This window comes from Macrosteles quadrilineatus, unplaced genomic scaffold (genome assembly GCF_028750875.1).
Source record: "Macrosteles quadrilineatus isolate MER2022 unplaced genomic scaffold, UCM_ALF_1.0 Scaffold_7__1_contigs__length_78375512, whole genome shotgun sequence".
Lineage (NCBI taxonomy): Eukaryota > Metazoa > Arthropoda > Insecta > Hemiptera > Cicadellidae > Macrosteles > Macrosteles quadrilineatus.
This window is the reverse complement of record NW_026542600.1, coordinates 73,249,866-73,273,243: the sequence shown is the minus strand read 5'-3', so window position 1 is coordinate 73,273,243 and position 23,378 is coordinate 73,249,866. Positions and strand designations below refer to the sequence as shown.

Here is a 23,378-nt window from a genome sequence, read left to right as displayed (position 1 = left end):
ATTAAACGTTTCAACATAAATTAACAGCAACGAATGTTACAATAACAACACATACAAGGGTTATTTCTCTGAGTCCCAAACATTCTCAATTCACATTACTAAACCATAGATGACTTCATCTATGACTAAACTGTCAAAACCTGAGTGTAGCATGATGGTTTAAAAATAAATAAATAGCGAACTCAAAGATCCGTTCCCCTGTAGGGTTTCGAAAGAAGCAAAAATTATAGAATTTCACATTGATTAAAGTTTTTTTAAGTTTTTTGCATTTACAAACTTTACCGTAAACCTTGTTGTTTCAATCGAGGAAAACAATGATATCAACCGTCAACTAATTGGAAAAATGGTTAGATTACAAAAAAAACTTGACTTTGTAATCTGAAAGATAATACTAGAATCATGGAAATTTAGATTCCTGATTCTACCAACCCATCAGCAAACGATGAAAGATTCCAGCATTGACTATATATACCTGCAGCACATGCTAGCGCTGTTCTAGCGCTCCTAGCCAACAAATTACTGGCGACAGGTCCACTATGGCTATGGGTTGTCTGTATAGGTATATATAGTCAATGATTCCAGTCATCAAGAGTACATCTGAAAGTGAAGCTTAAGAAAATCTTGGATGAGGAGTCGATAAAAAATAATACTTAACAATAGCGTAAGTTCAATATTGTCCGTCAATGCTTGCGACCGCACCTGAACAGTTTGGATTATTTATTTAAGTGCACCTATTGTGTAAATCCGGACGGTCTATGACTTCCAAGTCTAAAAAAATTAGCTTCCCAAAGAATGATTTTAGGTTTTTTTTCTAAATTAACCATGTTTTTAAACTAATTACACGAATTTCTCAATTACCTGTAATGAATTTAAGTAGATAATATCTTTTTCGTGTTCTACATTAAATTTTGAATAAGAATAGTATAAAATGTCGGTGGATCAGTAGTAAAAACTCCATTGTAAATAGGTAAAGATAAAAATAAAGGTGTTTGATAAAAATTATAAAAAAAACATTGGTGTATTGCATTTTTATACACCCCGTATACAAGAAGGATGTTAAAAACTGCGCCATTTTATAAGCTTTCCAACCATATGCTACACTATTGAGGTTTGGATACGCTTTTGTTTGTTTTAGTGGTTTGAATACTAGAAAACATGGAAATTTTTTTACTGCTTTTACCGTTAGAACTGAAACAAAAATACAATTTTGCTTAATACATGCCAACTTTATATGTTTTAAATATCAAAGACACCATGCTTTGTAGTCTTCAAACCACTAAAGCGTACATAAGTAGACATAATGCTCAATGGTGTAGCATATAGTTAGAAAGCTTATAAAATGGCGCAGTTTTTAACATATTTGGCCACCTTCTTGTATACAGGGTGTCGAAAAAAAAGTATTTGTTTTTAAAATAACACCTTAATTTTTATCTTTGAATCTATTTACAATGGAGTTTTTACTACTAATCCACCGACATTTAGTATAATTCTTATTCAAAATTTAATGTAGAACACGATAATGACATTATCTACTCAAATCCTTTTACAGGTAATTAAGGAATTGCTATATTAAGTTTAAAAACATGGTTATTTTTGAAAAAAATTAAAATAATTCTTTGGGGAGCCAATTCTTAGACTCGGAGCCTGTTACATGCATCATCACACTTGACTTACTTTGTACTTACACCAAAAGATTTTTGTCACACTGAGTACTAATCACCCTGTATATCCAATTTTCTAAAACATGCATACTGAAATGGACACACGTACTACATCTTCTGGAATGTTTGATAAACATGACATATTTGTCATCCCCTGCGGGTAGATTAAACAATGACGCATGTACGTGATCACCTGGCAGTAAATAAAACAGGGATGATATATCGACAGGGTGGAATACCCGTCTCGTGGGTACTCATCATTCATTTTGGTACTTAACTCCCAACCGCTCCTACGCGAACGGTCTATAAGGCCCTACACTGGTTGAGAGGGCCATTTAATGGGATATTCTGCAAGAAATAGTGTGATATTATGGGTAAACGTAGCCTTTACTGCATTTGTATTTAGGTAAATAGTTTTACTACACTTCGTTTTTGTTTATGATATACTAGCTGGCCCGACAGACGTCGTCCTGTCCTAATGAGGTTTTATGACAAATGCTCGTTCATTTTCAAGATGAGCACGTTCGCATTACTCAATCACGTCCTGGTAGACGTTCGTTTGCTACGCTTACTCCCCTGTAGGTTGGAGCTCGTTCGCTGCGTTCACTTGCCTTCAGTTTAGCTCGTTCGCTACGCTAACCCGCCTTTTGGTTGCAAATTAGCTGTTGTCATAAATTAAAAATATATAATAGTGCTGCACCCTGTTGGTAAACCTTTTAACTTTTTAATGCTATTGAACACCACAGAATCGAATTGTTTAGTTAAACCAGCTGTTAAGATTCTTTGATACCATTTAATTATAAGTACTCATAAGGTTAACATGGGAAACTCCAGAGCCACTGGGGCGGAGCCCTTTTGACGGATCTGCACCAAACTTAACACAAACCATCCTTGAATAATGCTTAGTAAAGTGCCTGAAAGTTTCATTGCAATCTGTCAAGCGGTTTCGGAGTCCATAACGTTCAAATATATATATATATATATATATATATATATATATATACAAACTTCCTCTTTTATAAATATAGAAGATGTCTTCAACTGGTAGTGTAGGATTGAATAAATTGCGAGGGTAAAAATGATGGTTCAAATATCATTACAACATAGGAATGTAAAAGAAAGCAACATGTTTTGACGTTACGTTATATTTTGTAATATCTAATTTAATTTGGTTGCCAATTGTTGAATGGTTTAAGTAAATTGTTTGTAAACCAAAAGAGATTCCTTTGCCAATTATAATACTCCGATGTATGGCTTAATGTGCACATAAATATTCATAATTAAAAAATGCATGAACAAAGATGTTTGATGACGTATACAACCAAAAGAGAAAATATCTCTTCTAATCCGTCTCTAAGAGTATATTCACAATCATTCAAAATACCGGGAAAATGGTTGTCACCATTGCCATTGATCGGTTTAAAGCTCCGTTTTATTTAAGCGTCAAATAATAGTTAAACAGTGATGAAATGCCGTAAGCTATTTATTTATACCGTGGGTGTAAATGTTAATTGCTTTTCATATGATGGGAGCTACATATTTATGGATAGTTTTTAATTAGTAAGTCACGCCCTAAAATTGTGCTTTTATAAACAAAGTTGACCATCAACCTAATGAATATTAAAGAGTCAACGATTTTAATCTAACATTTTGGGACTACACAAAATGCAACTTAACAAGCAACTTAACGCATTAAAACACGGATCATTAATTATCAGAGTGGATAAAAAAGAGCTAAACAACATGCTGCTAGCTGACTTTGATACTTAAATTATGTAAAAAACAGCCTTCAAATTGGCCACGCTACGGTATTATAATTCAGAACTTATTGATTTTCCCAAGATTAACCCCGAAACCTACTTATTCCAATTCGATCAGTACCCCAGCAATCCTAGCTATAGCAATAGTTGCTATCGATATTGTATTATCAGGCAAGTCAATTAAGTCCATTTATTAATTCTCATAAATTTTCATCAATACTTACTTATGAGTATAATAACACTTTTTTTAATTAATTTTTAGTTATGCAATTGGATGATTGCAGACATTTTACAAACAGATTGGTAAAAGGTTACCACGGCGTTTCGGGATAGGAACTCTGACCTGAACCAAAAACTACTACTAATACCTATAGTCTTGTTTTCAAAGCTATTATTAAGTGAAGTAGGTTCTCTATGTGGGGTTCCTTTCGCAGTTTTGGAAGGGTTTGTGCCTTGAGATTGTTATATTTAACATACTTTCTCACCTGAAGACGGGATCAGATTCAATATCCCGAAACGTCATAAATCATTTTCTACTGCAATGATATCTAAAATAACGAGGATGAACGTTTTAATCATCAATAATCGCCAGAGTGCGTAAACGTTTGTGAGAGGGTTAAGGTAAATGCAAGACCTATGGGTCTAATTACACTTCTGTAAACATTTCAGCTTAAAATACTCGTTTGACTGACATGATCACTCCGAACGTTTCAGCTTAATCGGGGAGTAAATATAACGCTTGGGTGACTGGCATCTGTCCATCATAGGATTGGGAAAGAGAAGGCGCCAAAATGTGGAAAAGGAACTCAAAACTCATACGTCGACAGAAAAATCGGACTAATTATTCTCTATTAATTAACCGGACCAGCATTGGAAAACATTGACAGTAATGGTAAAAGATTTTATTTTGTGGTAAAATTACGTCACTAAAATTTTCGGATTTTTTACTGAAATTCCTTAGGTATTATAATTATGAATCACTGCATCTTGAGCTGCAAATTAAATTATAGGGTTCGTTTTTTTAGAATACGTTAATCATACAAGAATAATTAAAAACATATTTGTTAGGTCTTGTTATGAGCAAGATTCGGTGTACTCGTATTGTAATTTGTTAGTAGAATAGTTAAAAAAGTAGAACGGTGGGTTAACAAAAAATGATCGTGTTTAAAATTAAAAACTATTAAATAACTTCAGTATTCTACAGAATGTTTAATTCTTTACAGTCTTACTTAGTAGCCTATGAATATATTGGCTCTCTAAAACCTTCTGTAGCACATTATATTTTATACGAAATAATAGTTAACTGTCTAAGCGAACAATTCAGCGAATGCATTGTAAACCAGTTTGTAGTTTGTATTTCTGTTTGACAGCTCAGTGTAACTGGAGCATCTTACTTAACCTACAGCGTTTTACATTGCCCTCAAATATACAAACAGTTTAAATATACAAATATACAGAGAGGTGCGAAAAATGACTTATACTGTAAAGGGTTAATAGTGCTACATGTATGTGATTGTCTAATTTATTTGCACACCATATTTTTGAAATCTTTTAAACACTTTCTAAACTTACAACTTTCAATTGTAAACACAATAAGATCCAAATCCAAAGTTTAGCAAAATAACTTTTAAACAAAAATACTACAGATAACAATAAGAAATCCCAAACTATGAGAATAGGCTGGTATAATAAAATAAAACGAAATGATCCATCGTCATACAAGGGGTCTCTAATATCCTACCCAAAACTGAGCCTCGATGCCAATTTAAGGATTCAGTAATAAGGGTAATACTATAAAGTTTTTTGGTAAAATTTAACATTCATGACAGTTGAGCCAAGTATGAGTAAGAGATAAGTAAGGGACGGGTGTTATGATTTTTGCAGCTTGGTTAATTAACCAGCTACTATGAATCTTTATAGGAGTTTTACGCAACGATTGCGTAAAGATAGTGTTAACGACACGAGTAGAAAATTTAAGGTACGAGCCTTGGCGAGTGCCTTAAAAACTGCTAAGAGTATCGTTAACACTATTAATGCCAGTTGCGTACACTACTTTATCAACGACAGTGTTTAATTACTAAGAATCACTATTAATAACTTCTAAGAGAGGTTATGTTTCCGTTTATAACCTCTCATTGCCACTGACATTGATGCAAGAAAACCTTGTACCAAACACTAATTGCACCACTCAACAATTGGCCTGAACAGCTGATTAGTTGAAGTTCGAATCATTACAATTTTACTACTCTCAATCCTTGAACCTCATTGGTATATTACCCGTGTTTTTATGAGTAAAACTATGCTGCTATGAAAGTAAACAAAGCTGTTATGTGAAACTTTTCAATTCTAACTGAACTGAAACGGCTACTTTAAAAAATAACGGTCGTCGGTAAATATCCTAATGACCTAAATGGGGGCTGTTTACCGACATGTCTACCTTTAATCTATGTTACCGCCCAAAACCAGCTGACTCTCAAAATAAAATCATTTAAACACGATAACTCACGATAGCTGGATTATGCTTAACACGTTGATGACGGGAATTCCCATTATTGCTTAACATTGAAGTAAATGCAACTTTCATGTTTAATCATGTCGACTGCGCTAATAATGTTATACTTGAAATAAGTGGTTAAAACACTTCTAAAAACTATCTAGATAGTTTTGTATGCCTACATGAGAACATAAAATTATTCGACTAGAGAATATCTTAAATCTGTTTTTACTGAACAAACTTGCCCTTTGTTCACACCCTAAAAAATCGTAAAATTTTATCTTTTTTAAACATAGGCTGCATAATTTAAGAGGGTTGTATAGTAACACAGAAAATAAGGTAACTAAAACTGAATTACTTTGTACAACCAGTTGTAAAACATGCTGATCGAGTATTTATTTAATTAAAACTCCAAAATAATTATACATATTTGTTAACAATTAGTTTGCATAAATGTGTAAGGGCGCGTGTAAAAACCTAAGAACGTTGAGATGGAAGTCGTATATTTATTTTAAACGTTTAAATGGTTACAAAACAAAACATGACAAAAATTTAAGCTATATATATCAATATACCTACAGACTTAATAAAATATAATACTAATATTATGCATAAACAAATTAATAGACAAGTATCGATAACGGTTATGTTAAGTTTTTTTTTTTCTTTGCCTAAAATATTTATTTTTATTCTTATTTTAGGGAATATACGTTTAAGTTGTAAATTAATCTCAAGTAACACTGGAGGTGATACATAAGTAGCGACCCCCGGGATGTTTGGCCTGTTGTTACTCTCTGAACATAGTTAGTTGTTAAGATCGCTACGGGGCTTCTCGTGATAACCGTTATAATCATACACAATTGCCACAAATACCGTCCAATTAAAAGATAAGTAGTTATTTTAACGCCATCACTATAGTTATGATGGTATTCAAAATCATCAAATTTCTAAAATTCAGTTTCATAATGATATAAGATATTCTTTGTTTGGAGATATAGCCTCTGGATCGTTATTGAACATAATTAAATCTAAGGCTTACCTTACGATCCAATTTATTATAGTGGAGACCTAGGTTTCTACGTCGAAACGTTATCGTCAGTCCTATGTCTTATAACTTTAGAGGTTAGCTTTGATAAAGTATAATAAATTGGATCGTAAGGTAAGCCTTAGATTTAATTATATTCTTTGTTGTTCGTTCTAATACTTCAATTACTAATTTCCTCCAATGAACCAACTTCGGATTGGTCAAGAGTGGTTTCTAACATTACGTTTCTGCACGCACAAATAATTAATACTTTAAATATGCTTTAATATTTGCAGTATTGTAGTAAACATTCCGACCTATTTTCAAGTGAAGGTAGGAATGATTCAATCGAGCAGCAATAATTCAATATGAAGGTTTCCAGAGAGGTGATGGAATGCCGGGCTCATAATCCTCGCTTCACACATACATGACGGCAGGCTATGTAATATCACCAAGCAGAAGGCATATCTCAGACATCTAATATTTGCAGGGGGTTACATGCCTGAGACGTACAGCAAGATACATTACTCCATTTGGAGCTTAATAAAGTTTGGTATAAAGATTTTAAAACTGTCCTGCTTCTGCGCTTCGTGATCGAATCCCAGTTTCTGTCAAGTACAACAACGTTTATTAAAATATCACTATTACATTAAGTGTTTAATCGGGGGAAATAAAATATATAAACCGAACTGTAACTTATTACATATAACCTTGGGTACAATTCATGTATGTGTGGGTTGCATTAGATTTTTTAAAGGATCCATCTTGAAGTTAGGTTTGGCCAAAAGAACGTTGTAAATAATGTTGGTTAAGATGGAAAAACATTATCAAATAAAATTATTAAAGCCTAAGTTAGGTAAGGTTAAAATCTTGTTTTCAGATATAATCTATTAGTTTGGAATAGGTAAGAGAAAATCGCCATGTTTTTTTTTTTTTTTACAAGAGGGCAGAAAGAAGTTATATATAACGATTTCCGTTAGGTTCGGTTATCAATAACATTATTGCATTCAACATTTTTACAGGTTTATAAATATAATTCATATTGAACTGTATAGTTTTCTATGCTTAAACTAATTAACTTATGCTTTGCAACTATGTCACTGGGAGTAAAGGCAAACCAAAAGATATATATATATATATATATATATATATATATATAAAGATATATAAATTGACCATTAAGATAATACAAATTTAGTAAAATCATGCAAAGTAAAAATAAAGTAACCTTCATCATATTGACAATACAGAGGCAACGTTTATACAAAAACATTTAACTCATTTTAACATCAATTGGTATTTTAAGCGGATGCGCAGCTGGTGCCTTAAAAGCTAACGTACGGTGATAGTGTTTTGCACACTATAAAAATTTATCTTTAATAAGGAGCAAGAGGTTCAAGTTTTGAACTAAAATAAACGTGTGAAACATGTTTTAAACTAACGACATTTTTATATTTTAACAAGTAGGATCCCAAAACTTTAAAGTAACAACTTACTGACTTGTGCATATAAAATACTCTTATGCTTTAAGTCAATTGTAAAGCAAACAGCATTATACTTAAGACTTGAAATCCCCTTATAAACTCTTTCTCTAAAAAGTTTCACATCTTACACAGTATCATAACATTATATTGCGTGTTTCTTCTTGAAACTACATTATCGTAAAAGCTTTCCACGGTTAATCTTCCTTTTACCGATCTAAAGCTATTTTTAGCAACTTGCTGCACAAATATTTATAAAACTCTATTTATATACATTCATATCACTCCACTTTACAACTAATTTATAGTTAAGTTTATATATAATTAATAATAATAGTAATAAAAATAATGTAAAATAAAAGAAAAATAATGTAAACTAAAATAATGTGTTTTAATAATAATAATAATAAAATAAAAAAAATGAAATAAAATAATGTGTTTTAATAATAATAATAATAATAATAAATAATAAGTTAATATAATTGTAATAGTAAAATATTATAACATTATACAATACTTAGATTAATTAATTTGACCATTTCTATTTTTAATAGAATGATTGTCTTTTTAATATTATATACAGTGGGTAAATTAAGTCTTGAAACAAATCTGTATTTTTTAAACCGAAATAGATAGAAATATTCTGTTTGTGGAGTTGATTGTTAACAAAGATTTCGTAATTTTTACACCAAAAATATTTTTTAATCGGGGTTGCTATTTGAAAAAAATAAGTCACCCTCTACCCCCTACCCTGTTAGGGGGGTTAACAAATATTTTTGATGTCAAAAATTGCAGAACCTTTGTTAACAATTATTACTACAAACAGAATATTTCTATCTATTTTGGCTTTAAAAATACAGATTTGTTTCAATACTTAATTTACACACTGCATTTAGTTGTTTAGTTTTTTAACTGTGGGTACAGTATTGAATTTTCTTTCCATAATGGTGTTTGCTAAATTACTTGTCCTTCTAATATATTTAAAAATTATTAAAGACTAACTTTAGATTTGAGAATCAATATTCAGGTATGTCATTTAACTAATTTAAAATACTTTAATTAAGGTAAACTTTTGGACACTTTTACATTAGAAAGAAAATGACTGCATGATAATTGGATTATTTAGTTACTTATTTAACTTGTACCAAATCATCACGATACTACTGGGTTAAGACGAGGTGGTCAAGGAAGGTTACATACCCAGGCTATGAGAAGGCCAAGGTAGGTTATATACCCAGGCAATTACGACTTTCCAAGCAGGATTATTGCAATGCCTTTACCCCGACAGCCCTTTGATGTTAAGAGAGCACACTATCCTGGCCAAGTAGAATGTATTACATTTGGAAGATTTTAATCAAAATAAAAGTTTAGATGAGAGAAATGTTGGGTTTTCCTTACGTCGCAATGGAGCAAATCTAAAACTTAATATTAATAAATTTAAGTGGTTTATTTATTGGATAGAAAAATGACTTAAAGGTAAAAAGTGAAGTAAAACTGTGTTCATTTAAGTATTTTATCATGTTTTTATAATATTCGTTATACAATTAAGATTAAAGTTCATATCACATGAGTGTAGTGTTCTGGACACAACTTTTCCTTTACTCTTAACATGCAGGGGTTTGCCACGCTTTAACATCTCTGAGAGTACGTGGACACATTCGTTCAGAAACCCTGATTATTTTCAAGTAAGCAGTATCACACATTTTACATGATTCGATCAAGAATCTGTTAGGCAAAGTATAAGCAATTTAGTTAGTAACAGTAATGCAGCCACTGTAAACCCCACTTTTAACGTGGCGTATTAGCGTCGTAGTAAATATTTTAGCTAAGCCATCATCAGTAGCTAAGAGAACTTTTTCTAAGGCTGGTAAAAGTTCCCGTACAGTCATTTCTAAGTGTAACCAAACTCAATTCGTAAAGTATTTCGAGGATCTACGATAAGAGAACAATAAAAGAGATATTTAACAAACCCCTAAAAGATGCAGTTTATTCAAACTAAACTTCAACATGATTGTTGTTGTTTTCATAAAGAATATGTTGCCAATCAATTAATATTAATAACAGAATGATAGAAACATGAGCAGGGATATTATTAATCTGATCGAAATTAACGTCAGTTGAGTGCTTACTTCAAAATCCACGACCAGTGATGATGTGTAGTGTAATGGTAATTTAATTAATACAAACTATTTAATCCTTACAGAAACGTACTAGGCAGTGGTTCGGCAAAACCAATAACCAAAAATTACGTATTGACAGAAAATTTGCTACATAAAAATTGCAAACAAACAGCCAACGCTTTCTATAGCTATGCTAGATTTTTACTTTAATACAGGTTAAATAGTGCCGATAAAATTTAAAAAAAAAACTTTGGCGGATCCAGAAGGGGGGCGAAGGGGCGACCACCCCCCACCCTCGGGCATACATATATCTTACTGCATGTAATACAGTAGTGCATACACATTGCATAAACTAATTTGTCACACTAACTTTGGACAAAGAAATTGTATAAAATTGTCATTTTGGACACTTAGTTTACACTAATTTTCCAAGGGGGTACACCCGAACCCCCTAGACTCCCCGGTCACCCCCCCTTTTAACTGTTCTAGATCCGCCACTGCTTTGTATTACATCACATAGTAGCTTGAGATAAATCATGTTTAAAAAATAACACACTTACTTTTTCAGAACGAGGCTGGAGGGGAGAGATTCTTTGAGGTCGGTTGGTTTGCGGTCTATGGGGCAGAGTTTCTGCACTTGAAGGTGTTTGTGAAGGCAAGGAAGACAGAAGGTGTGGCCGCACAGGAGGTCTACTGGACAGACGAAGGGCTGAAGACAAATCTGACACATGAGGTCCTCGTCGACATCCTGGGCGTAGTCGTAGAGATGAGGGTCTCCGCCCCCATGGACCTGGCCACATGTGCGACACACCCCCTCCATCTTGAGGCTAGTGCTACGTACTACTGGTTTGTGCTACCCCCGACTTCTGCAACAAAACGTAATCGTATAAGGCTACTTTTCATGTATAGAAAGCATTTTATCATACTGCAGCAGAAACGGCTGTCAATACGTTGCAGTTGCAGTGTTAAATTAGCTCTTTTCCCCAAGGCTAGAGAAATTACCTGGAGTCAAGAACATCAAATTAATGTACATGTTTAAAAACGTCAAATTCTTCCGCTAATTTTGAAGAAGAAAAAAGTCCCGATTAAAAATATTATCGTTTCATTGTAAACATGCTTTTATGTTATAATCATGTAATATTGTATAATTCACTTAACATATACTTCTTATAGACATCTTATGCAAGCTGAACTGAAAAAAAAAAACAATAAATAGGCCTAACCCCAGCAAGGAAATCTTCTATTTAACCTCATTTAAAAGTACTCGTGTCGATGAAGTAGAATACATTATGAGTTTGCCAATACCAATCGAAGCAGTAGAAGATTTACCATAGCTTCCACGATAATGCAATTTCATGAATATATTGTTATGGTTCTGAGTGGAACTTTCCATAGAGTTGAATACACTTATTTAATGTGTTGTAGCAACAAAATGAATTGCAGTTACAGCTTACAAAATTTGTTAAATATAAGTTCATTGAAGGCTAATTCTTTATAGTCAGTTTAACAGCAATAGTTTTTAGATATAGTTGTAATTTTGAGCACAATTTATAATGTTGGACTTGATTTACAAATTATGGTTGGTACCTTTTGAAGTAGGTAGTGTACTACAATACTTTTTGTATTACGTTTGAATAGTTATTTGTGTAACTAGTGAGCAAAGTGACACTTTGCTGCACACGTGTTACACATCATATTTTTCCAACAGTCACTATAAAGCATATAAATAATTAGTCTTTCAAACACTATAAAACACGTTTTTAGGTTAGGTTAACCCAAACCATAAACGGAATGGGAAATACTACACCAGCTGATTGTAGTCGTAGTATGTTTAAGTTTACTTAATTTCAATAGTGCAGGTATAAACAGTAATAATCAGTATAAACACATAATAAACAAGTAGATTGTTCTTCAAAATATGCCAATAAAATGTTTTATGACAGTTTTGTAACTTTCCTACTTACGCACCAAAAGGAAAACAGTTCGCATGCTCGTTCATACTTCCTTCTTCATTTTTCAGGTAACAAGTTTAATGAAACATGCTTTCAGTTTCTGCTATTTCTGGTCTACCATTATATTCACAATCACTTTAACTGAGTTCATTATTTTTAATCATGTTAAGCCCGCTTACAATTCATCTTTCAAATACTACACTTCAGGTTGTGTTCGAACCAAGCGTTTAACGAAAATAGAACATAAACTATAAACACGAAATAACAGGTTAAATTAAAGTTATAATAGTCAATCAGCTGATCAAAGTATTATTATCTTTAAGTGTTGCCAACCTATTTCCAAGCGTACACGGATTACGTGCATAATAAGAATAAGAATGCTTTATTGCCGTTACACCGGTTTACGTGCATGGCACAGTTAAGGAAATGTCTTAGAACTAAGGTTTTAACTAAGGTTTTTTTAAAACCACGCTGTTTTGTGTTGTTTAGTTGGAATCCTGATGTGCGCCAAAGTATAAACCGTACGACAAAGTATAAATATGCAGCAATTAGCAACTTTCTGTACTATAAACAGTACAAGGAAGCCAACTTTATCGGGTGAGAGTAGGAAAAAGTAATTTTAAATGTTATTTAAAATGTTCAGCAAAGATTTATGTTCAGTGGTGCTCCTAGTGAAAAAGAGAAGTATCGTTTGAAATGGTCTGTAGGGTCTAGCAATTACCAATAAAGATGTAAGGGACATATAAAGCTTCGATCGAGCATTATTTCACAAAACAAAAAATAGAATCACAAGCGATCAAGAGGGTGTGGCAAAACATACATTAAAATATAAAACATTTGGTCTGGTTTTCACGTAAAACGCGTTAGTTGCATTTTTTTCTGGAAAGGTTATCGAGCATCTTAAAAGGCGAAAGGCGTCAATATATTAATGAGAGGTAAAAAAATATTTAAATGATTCTCAATTATTTTACAAAATTCAAATTGGAAAGAATTATCCTTGCAAGGGATAATCCAAATCCATGTTATTTGGGGCTTAATGTTTTGAATGTACTGGAACAAAGGTGGAGTATTTAACACATGTACAAAGATCATGGTGACAGGGATTCTAAATTATATTGATGATTTTAAAAACAAGAGTGAATAAAAATTGAACTAAGTGATTTTTTCGGTCAAGTATATGAGATTATACATAATATTACGATTAGAATCTGTATAGACAGATATGTGATGAATAATTTCCAAGTGATCAGCAAGGTTTTCAAAGCTTAACCGATTGCCTATTTTTTTTTATTTTTAACATTCGGTCTTTACATACAGTATAATGTTTGAAATGAATTGTTTTATTAAAAAAAATAATGCTAACACAGTTCAATGCGCGTAGAAAACATACACCGATTGTACATTTAAAATCATGACTATCCGATTTGCTTTTACGGGTACAATCCGTGGTTATGTTTTGTGAACCAGGATTCTAAATAAACGTGTATCTTTAGCGTTACCAATAACTTGCAGTATAATATGTTATATTTATATGCTAAAGTGGAATATTTGTCATGCTAAAGTGCATTTACTTTGGAGTTTATGCTTTTTTTTAGTTTTTGTTACTATGACGTAATGATCATATTCAATCGATGCAGTTATCGATTGAATTTTAGATAGATAGGGTGATAGATATTCCATAGAGACTTGCATTTTGCATTAGCAAACTTTCTGTATATCGGAAAACGTCAACTAAATTTAAACCTAGCTCAAAACTATGAATGTTATATATTCACAGAAGTGGATCTATAGTCAATTTAATGAACAGACTAATTCATTCTAGATAGCCTAAATGCATCATAATCAGCCCATTAAGGATTATTTTCGAAATTACACAAGACAATTAGGTAAGACAATAAAACATCTTAAAGAAATTTACAGGCTACGCTTAAAAACGTATTATTCGACATATAAAGAAAATTAAGTTTCATATTGATATTATCTTTAAAAGCCCGTTGGTTACCGGGGCTTAAGATAAACCCACTGTTGACGCTTTGCCAGAACCCGGGCTTACCTGTCCTCTAGGGAGGGGCTACCACAACGCAGAAACACATTACTTTGCCGTGCATAGAAATAGTCTGTTTTCATCATGCGTTGGATACTACAATCGCATCTACTTTATTATAATGTCTTTGTTTTAATTTTACGGTATTATGTCAATCAAAGTAGTAGCTAGTCACATCCAGTTGTCATATTTTAATCTAATAACAATTTTTTACACATTTGAGTACAAAGAGTAAGTACACCAAATGCAACACATATGTAAATATACTCGTAAGGGTCGACGTATAAAAACAGAGATTTTTTTAATAAGTTAGGATTGATTAACCTTATTCAGTGAAAGTTTTTTTATTGGCTTATACATTCACTGCCTATTGTTTGAACTTATCTGGCAAATAATTCTACAGTTTAGCCTGCGTGTAGGTACTTTTCGCGAATTCGGTTGACTTGAGAATAAGATAATTGTAGGGGGTACTCATTTCTATAGTTGTCCGTTTTTTTATAAAAACTGCTTAAAATATTTCTTATTTTCATAGAAACCATTTTAAATTGCATAAATAAGATAACGAAAACGTAGTTTTTTTATGGGAAACTTTTAAAATTTACGTTTCCTATAGTTTTAGTAAATACAAATTACTGAAAAGATAATTTAACCACCTGTCGAATGTTCCCATATGATTCTACATCGGAAAATGTACTTTTATATTTTGTTATAAACACTTCACAACGAACTTAATCGAAAAGGAATTTGCTTCATTTTTTAAACAAACCATCGATATATTCCTTTCAATTTAGATTTGAGCTTATTACGAGAAATATGTTTTATTAAGTATTTTTTTCCATATTTGATTCTTTAAAAGCACAAAGTTCTGTTATTGCTGACCTACAGAAGTCTGTTGTCAAAATGTTTCAACCCATTCATGGAGATCTTTTTAATTTATTTAGTGAGATTCGCATATTTTAACAGTTAATTACTATTCACAAAACCAGTTGGGGGGTCCTCAGTCCTGGCAAGTTGTAACAAAAGCAACTAAGGATAAAGACACATATGACATTTTTAAAGTTTGTGAAAACAATATTTTTATAATAAATAATATAGCAATATTATTTATTGTTTCCTTCATTCTTTTGGTTTCCTTACTGGAAACTCATATTCACCCTTGTTCTAAAATATTAGCATTTTTCTACATTACATAACAGTTAATTTGAGGTAGAAATCCCTAAGGGTGAGAGAAGATACGTACGAGAGTTTTGACACTGTCACACGGTTATGATATTCATTGTGGCTCTATTGTGAATTGAACCATCTTCCCACCGAAGTAGCATTGTTGAACACACTCACTCATTTGTTAAATTCGGAGACAAGTCTTATTGAGTCTTCAGTTGTGAATTTTCTCACGATGTTCCTTACATGAATATCTATCGTTGTACTTCAATGTAATAATATTGTATATTTATGTTTAGAAATGTAATGCAAAGAATTTAAGAAAATAAATTACAACTGCGAAAATAATATTGATTGGGCGAAACTATTTCTACTTGTAAAACTGTAAACTCTTCTAATATAATTTTGCGATTAATTAACTAATTGCCAATTAATAAATATGAATGTTAAATATGAATTCAAATTACCAATCACAAAAATAAATATGTAGGTATGTATTTTACTGGCATTTTCAATAAAATTTAAACTGATTTACATTTAACTCTACAATATGTTAAACTCCAGTAATGATTGTGAGTTCATAAGGTTTTGGGTTGTTTTCTTTCTTCATCGTTTTTTCTCGTATACTTAGGTTTTCTATACAGTGAATTTATATAAATTGTTAGACAATGCAAGATTATAACTACATATGGAACGAACTTATTTATTCGCTTCTTAAAACGTCGCAACAACTCATAGTCAGTATGCCTTGCATTATAAGTCTAAATGTTAGGTAACAATAAATGCTGTTATGCAACTAGACTATCAGTTTATTAAACAATTCCTTACCACGTACGAGGCCCATGTCATGATGTTATTGTTTGGCATGATTTAGATTTCCTAATTGTAACCAATGACAAATCATTATACTAGACAAAGTTTCTTAGACAAAGTTAGTTTTGTACTAATTGACAAGTTTAACTGGACCCAAGTTGGGGAGTTGGTACAGTTTGCATGAGCCAACTCATTTTCTTAATTAAGTGTTTATTTGCTGAAAGTAAACCATCCGTTCTTTCTACAATTACATAATTGTATTTGTATTCAAGAGGCTTACCAACATATTCGTATAAAATATTTTTGCAGATAATATTAAAGATAATTTTGTAGTAGCTTTACTCGTGCTTCTTATATGAATATGATCAGAATGTATATAAATTTAGTTCGGAGTATAAAGTAATACGGTCAATTCAAACATGACTTAGTTTCGATAATTGGATTTTCTATTGTAATAAAAATTTGAAAAAAAAAATTATTTCCTCTATTTAGATCAGCTTTATGACAATAAACAGATGTCATTTAAGAAAAGATTGAAACGAGTGGTAGATTATAAGTTATGATATAAATTTTAATTGCTGACGTGATAACAATTTGTATTTACTACATTTGTGATTTTTGATAAGGTTGATCGGGAGGATAAATTTGTACATTAAACTCTACAGATCACTTTAACTGGAGTGTATATACTAGTGTGTCTTTTTTCAACTTTGAGTTATTGTTTTCAATTACATATATTTCCTACGGTTTTAGTTTAATGGATATCTTATGGCAATACTTCACGTATTCAAGTGTACAACACATGATAGATTTAAATACAGTTATAACCATCGTACAAATGGAAACTCACAACCAGATGATCTACCTGTTGATAATTGTAGATTATTTTTATGACATTTTTAAACATATTAACCATTTTAAGATGTTTTCATCAACATAGAACCTTTGAACGCTGACCCTGACTTTTTTGTTTGGGTTACTAAAGTTTTACCTTTAGCAATATCTGTTAATTAATTGATTATTAGATTGTCCGATAGAATTTTACCACTGTTTTACATTGTCTATTTTGTACATAAGTATAGGGGTTCCTTACCTATTACCTGTACCTTACCAGGTTTGAATCAACGATCTAAAATATTAGTACAGGGTGTCTAAACCTAAAAGATCACTACACAAAATAGAGAGAGATTAATATATTTTTTTAACATTTCATTATGTGTTTTATATTTTAACTGTACAACCTCTCAATTTTACTATTCTGGCACAAGACTGTTGGTTGCTTAAAATTGATCATAGAATTTAATGTTACATGTACATAACATTTTAACATTATATTATATTTCTATTTCTTGTTTTCCTACTTATCCTTATTTAACATGTGGTGAGTTGCTATACGAGAGGGTCAGTTTCAAACCCCGGCTTCTCCACAAACATTTGTTGGATTCGGAAAGTTTTTCTAAAAAAGCTTGGGTGATTTCTCGGATTAAATTCCACTGGCGTAGACAAGAAATATTTTCAATCTATCATAATATTCTAGAATTTCCATCATTCAAATACATCCACAACTATGTATACATAAAATGAAAAGAGGTATTAAGGTTAAGGATCCTAGGTAACTTCCATCAAAGGCAAAGCGGTCAGTTAGTGGTCAAGCTTCATCATGCAGATCAAAGCTGTCAGTTTAGATAGCCTGCCAAATTGTGATAGAGAGGTTGGTGGTCCAGAGGGCAGGGTGGCAAGGGGAAAGGGGGGGCTGAATCTAACGCGCGTCAACAGAGCTAAAAACAGGTCTATAAACATCAGTGACAGAAATAAATAATGCCGATTGCAGATGCAAGAACTGGCAAACCAAAGCCACACGTGCAATCAAAACCATAAATAAAAGATAGGCAAGACACGACGAATAAATAATTGAACACAAGTGGAAAATTACTTGTTTAAAAGTAAAACTAAAAACATATATCAGTTTTTAAAAAGCTTTTGCGATTTCATGCTTCAAAGATTCTGTTCGGTTACCATTCATTACAGAATTTCTGTTTAGCTATGCCAAATATTTAATTCGTACACAAAGGAATGTAAAAAAATTAACTGAAAACATACATCAGTACTTTAAAGTTAAACTATTATATATTGTAATGCATCAGAAATTATGTTCCATTATGATTTTATATGATTTATGTTTAGCTATGCGTTGTCTTGTAAACCAGCGCTGTGTGCTTGTTATGGTCTACCTGTGCATGCACACATTAGATAATTTCACAATTTGCATGGTCAAAGGTGTATTTTTTAGGTCATTTAAAATATGTACTAATACTATGTGAACGTACGTTGCATAATTGAATGCTCTTTTGGGGAATGATTTGATTTTGTATTGTTCTAAAACGACCCAAAAAATAATTTGTTCCCCGATTTTGACACCAAATAACGATGACATTAATGGCCAATAATTTAATACTTCAATCAAACGAAAATTATTAAACTGAAGAGCCTGAATGAGGTGGTGCGGTATTTCACTTTAAAGCACGAATTATTAACGTTTAAATTACCTTTTTCCTCTGATGAAAATAGAATGGGTATGTGTTTTTTGCATTACAATAATGATGCAACTATCCAACCTGCGTCAAACCGCACGACGATCTTTCAACAAGTATACCTTGAAAAAACGTTTACGACGTGCTGCAAAAAGTAATTCCTTGCGAAAATCCATAAAATACAATTAAAAAATTGTAACTATTTTACCGCTATATTTTAAAGCAACCTTTGTTCGGAGCAGTTCATCTTATAAATTATTCTGTTTTGTTTTCGGTGTCGAGACAAACAAGTATGCAAAGACAAAGTTTCGTCGTTATGATATAAACAAAGCAAGCACTAACCCAAACTCCGACATTAGGTTGAGGACTGAGCCATTTGCATAATGCTATTTTGATCTTCCAGAAAGGAATTATAGAACCAGTCTGTAACAGTAAGAAAATAACTATACAAAAAATGTAATATTCAATGTGGAATTCACAAGTAGTCATTTAATGTAAATTGCTTTAAACCACTTAATATCTTTTATAACATAATTGAATTTCCTCCTTAAAACATTTTATCCACTTTCTTACTTGTTAGTATAGAAGAAATTTAAGGAATATAGAAAGTTGAACCAATGTCATCATCGAAATACTATACATAATACAGTATAAAGTTTTAATAGTGGTAAAGCACCTGAACAAAAATACATTTCACTTCTTCAAGTAGGCTATATACATAATTCAAAGGGTACTAATGAAAATCATCCAACAATTGGAGGTACTTCTTATATTAGTAGGAAATACCTATAAAATGTTAACAGATTGAATACTATGAGAAACCCCACTAGCATAAGACTATGATATTCATTTTATATGGTACAGACATATTTTTTAGCTTTCCTAACCAACAGGGATTGGAAAAGCGAGCTGGCGCAGTGGCTAGAGCACGGGACTTCAGTCCCTGAGGTCCCGGGTTCGATCCCCACCATGTCACCAATGGATTTTATCTAAGTGATAATGCCGCAACCCCTAGGTCTAGCCTGAAGTAAAGTGAAAAACAATCCCAGGCTCGTGCCTAGCGTCTTAGGACAAAAAAGAGGGATTACAGAATCGTATATGAACCAACATGATTAATCGATTTAGTCGTGACAATAGATCTGTAACATTCACTATTATTTTCGATCAAAGCGGCATCACGCATGAAATAGAATTCAATAACTATTTGATTATAACCATTTTGTGGATGCATGAAAAAAAACTTAAACGACCTATTTTGATCATATAAGGAATTTTCTTCAAAAAAATAGTTTACAATGTTTAAACGCGCTCATGTTCGCAACAGAATTCGCATCTATAAATTTAGTAGCCTTTTTGCAACCGTTCTTTGACAAGACAAAATTACAAGTGTTTAATATGACTTTATATGAAATATAAAGTCATGACTTTATATGAGCTTTTGACACGTACGCATCTTTGAAGAGACGGAAAATTTTCAGTGATAAAATCTCACAAATACAGCTTTACTTACAGGTTACATGATGAAATGACTAGTGAGGGAAGATTGGTGGTCTACAGCATCCCTGCGTAGAGGATCCATAACGATAATAGTAACACTATGAGTATAAGATAAGTGGTTACTAGATTTCCTGTCTCACTGTGTAAGGTTGTCTGCGCCATGTTGAATGAATTAGATATGTGGCGAGTTATATGCAAAAGTAAGAGTGAGACAAAGTAGGCGATGGATTGCAAGAAAATTAAAAGGATGGTGGAAGGGAAGAGCAAGTTGTATAAGATACAAGATCTACAGGCACCAGGTTCGCTTATGGGTTGAAGTGTATCGGGTAAAGGTATGGGTGAGTTATGGGTGAGGATAAGCGGAGGGAACGGGTAAGGGTGCAAAACGGTAGAAAATTGCGAGTCTAGGTCCCGATTCCGAAGGCAACTGAAGCCTTGCCACCTCTGCAGTCCCCACTCGCCTCCATGGAGTCTAAAATCGGATATTTGGAGACAACGTAAACTATTCGCATTCATCAGATAACTCATGAAATCGAATAACCTGTGTTGAAATCTAAGTGGTTCGATTTGGTAAAGCTATGCTATTTAAAAACAATTATCTTTTTACATTCGTTATTTAATAAGCTAATTAACTCAAACCTAAAATAGGCCAATGACGGACTTAGTACCTATAACAGCAGTAAATTTACTTATATACATTTCAAACGGGTGTTTTTTGAAAGAAAAAAGTTTTAATTAAAAATTCCTTTGTTAATAAACTGTTCTTTAATTGTTGCCGTATACTTTAATGACATTTAGGGATTTTGTTTATTCATACTTAGCTATCAACATTTCAATAAAAAAACACCTCGTTACATTCCATGTAGCAGCGAAACTATGTACTCATTAAACTAATGTTATTTACATAGAAAATAAATCTGACAATATAAAGGAAATATTTTTGTTAAAACTAGCCTGACAAAATTAAATTCACTTAGTCTGCAGGTTTGCTGCAGCGGGAGAATTTTTTTGTTGATTCTCAGTACTAAATAAGTACGAGTTGGTAAAGGTAAATAGTAAAAATAATGTTATGATTTATTTAAAATCATAATCAGGCAACGAAACTCCCTTTTCTAAAAACAAATGATCTACATTCCGCTAGAAACTCCCTTCAAATAGAGCTAATACTGTAAATTCAATAAGATACGATGATATAATATACGATAACCAGTCAAACAACTCTGATGCATAGTTCTGCACTCACTTGTACATTGAAACCCAAAACCATCGAATGTATCCAGGAAGTATACTGACTCGGGTGAAACGAATTGCGATGGGTTTAATTTTAATTTTAAAAACAAACAACCAGGAAATTGTTATTCTAAACGCAGTCACCGACAGCACAGCAACAACAGACAATTTTCATTTTACTGAATTAATTGTAAACATCTAATGAGTGTAGTCTAAGTCGTTGGTATACTGTATTGCAATTTTTTACATGTTTTGCTACCCAGAAACAACCTAATGGTCACAGATAGAAAATCCATATCCGCATAGATCGTTGTTTGGGAATATGACAGTGCAGAAAACTGTTTCAGTTTTATTTGCTCTTAGACTAATAAGTTGATATGTGTGCACATGTTATATGAGAAGCAACGTAAAAGCAAGGGCGTGGTCCACTACAAATGTTGGTAGCCCGAATTGAATGGGCGTATCATGTGTCACACCAAGCACTTGTTGAGGACAAAGTCTGGAACTCATTAGGGATTTGTTATATCAATTACACAGGACATAAATGCTTATTGAAGACCAGCTACACTTTACGAGATATGGTTAGTGGAAAAGAATATTGAGTTAATAATTATTCTTAAGAAATAGTTATTTGTGTAACTAGTGGGCAAAGTGCACATAGCACATAGAGAAATGTTTACAACAGTGGAAAGTTTTTCGAGTGCAGCAAAGGCAGTTTGCACTCGTGTGACATATTATATTTTTCCTACAGTTACTATAAATCGTATAAATTATTAGTGTTTCAAACACTGTACAAGACCTTTTTAGGTTAGATTAAATCCAAAAATTGAACGAAATGGGAAACGCTGCACCAGCTGATCGTAGTCTTAGTATCTTTAAATATTGCCAACCTATTTTTAAGCATAGCCTACACGTTTTTGTATTGTTTGTTTGGAATACTGGAGTGCGGCAAAAGTGGCATAAGTAAGGCAAAAGTAAGTTAATGCAGCAATTAGCAACATTCTGTGCTATAATCAGTGCAAGGAAGGCCACTTTGCCAGGTGATTGCAGGAAAAGGATTTTGCTCTTTTTAGTATGTCAGGAGTGGAATTTTATATTATAATACGGTAACAAACATTTTTTGGGTAAATCGGTTCGAACCACTCAAAATGTTTGAAGATATGCTGAGGATCAACCCCTGTCCCAAGTCATGGGCCACGAGTCTCAAAAGTTTAGGTTATGAACTACTGGGCAACAAACCCAAAACCCAGCCCTACATGAGATTTGTTATGTGGATGAAACTCTTAAATCATAATAAGTGACTGCAGGTGTGATTTAAACGTACGGTTTTCTTAGTTACTTCTAACAAAGTTAGGTGGGATTCAAAGTTGGTCCTATGTTCATAAAAGCTTTATATAAGATTAACATTTGGCTTTCAACTTTACGATAAGCATTTGAGTGAACGATTTGTTATCAGATAAATTTCAAAAAGGGAAGTAAACGTATGAGAAAAAATCAATTTTATTACGTAAATCAATTAATTTTCGAATATTATAAGTTACTACACAAAGTAAATATCCATCAAACAATTTATAAATAGTAGCTCAGGAGGGTTTGTCATTCGATCTAAT

General features: G+C 32.4%; 1 protein-coding gene across 4 annotated transcripts in view; it reads right to left on the bottom strand.

The window, feature by feature from the left end:
* Window positions 1–23,378, bottom strand: part of LOC128998557 (E3 ubiquitin-protein ligase LNX-like) — a 325,727-nt gene that overhangs the window by 123,056 nt on the left and 179,293 nt on the right. For 3 of the 4 annotated variants that reach the window (XM_054424742.1, XM_054424747.1, XM_054424743.1), the window contains one exon: window positions 11,101–11,406. In XM_054424742.1, the coding sequence (XP_054280717.1) occupies window positions 11,101–11,360 (260 nt within the window). In that variant the 5' untranslated portion in view covers window positions 11,361–11,406. Of the gene's footprint in view, window positions 1–11,100; window positions 11,407–20,551; window positions 20,913–23,378 lie in introns of those variants that run through there. The other variant, XM_054424744.1, reaches the window with a different exon arrangement.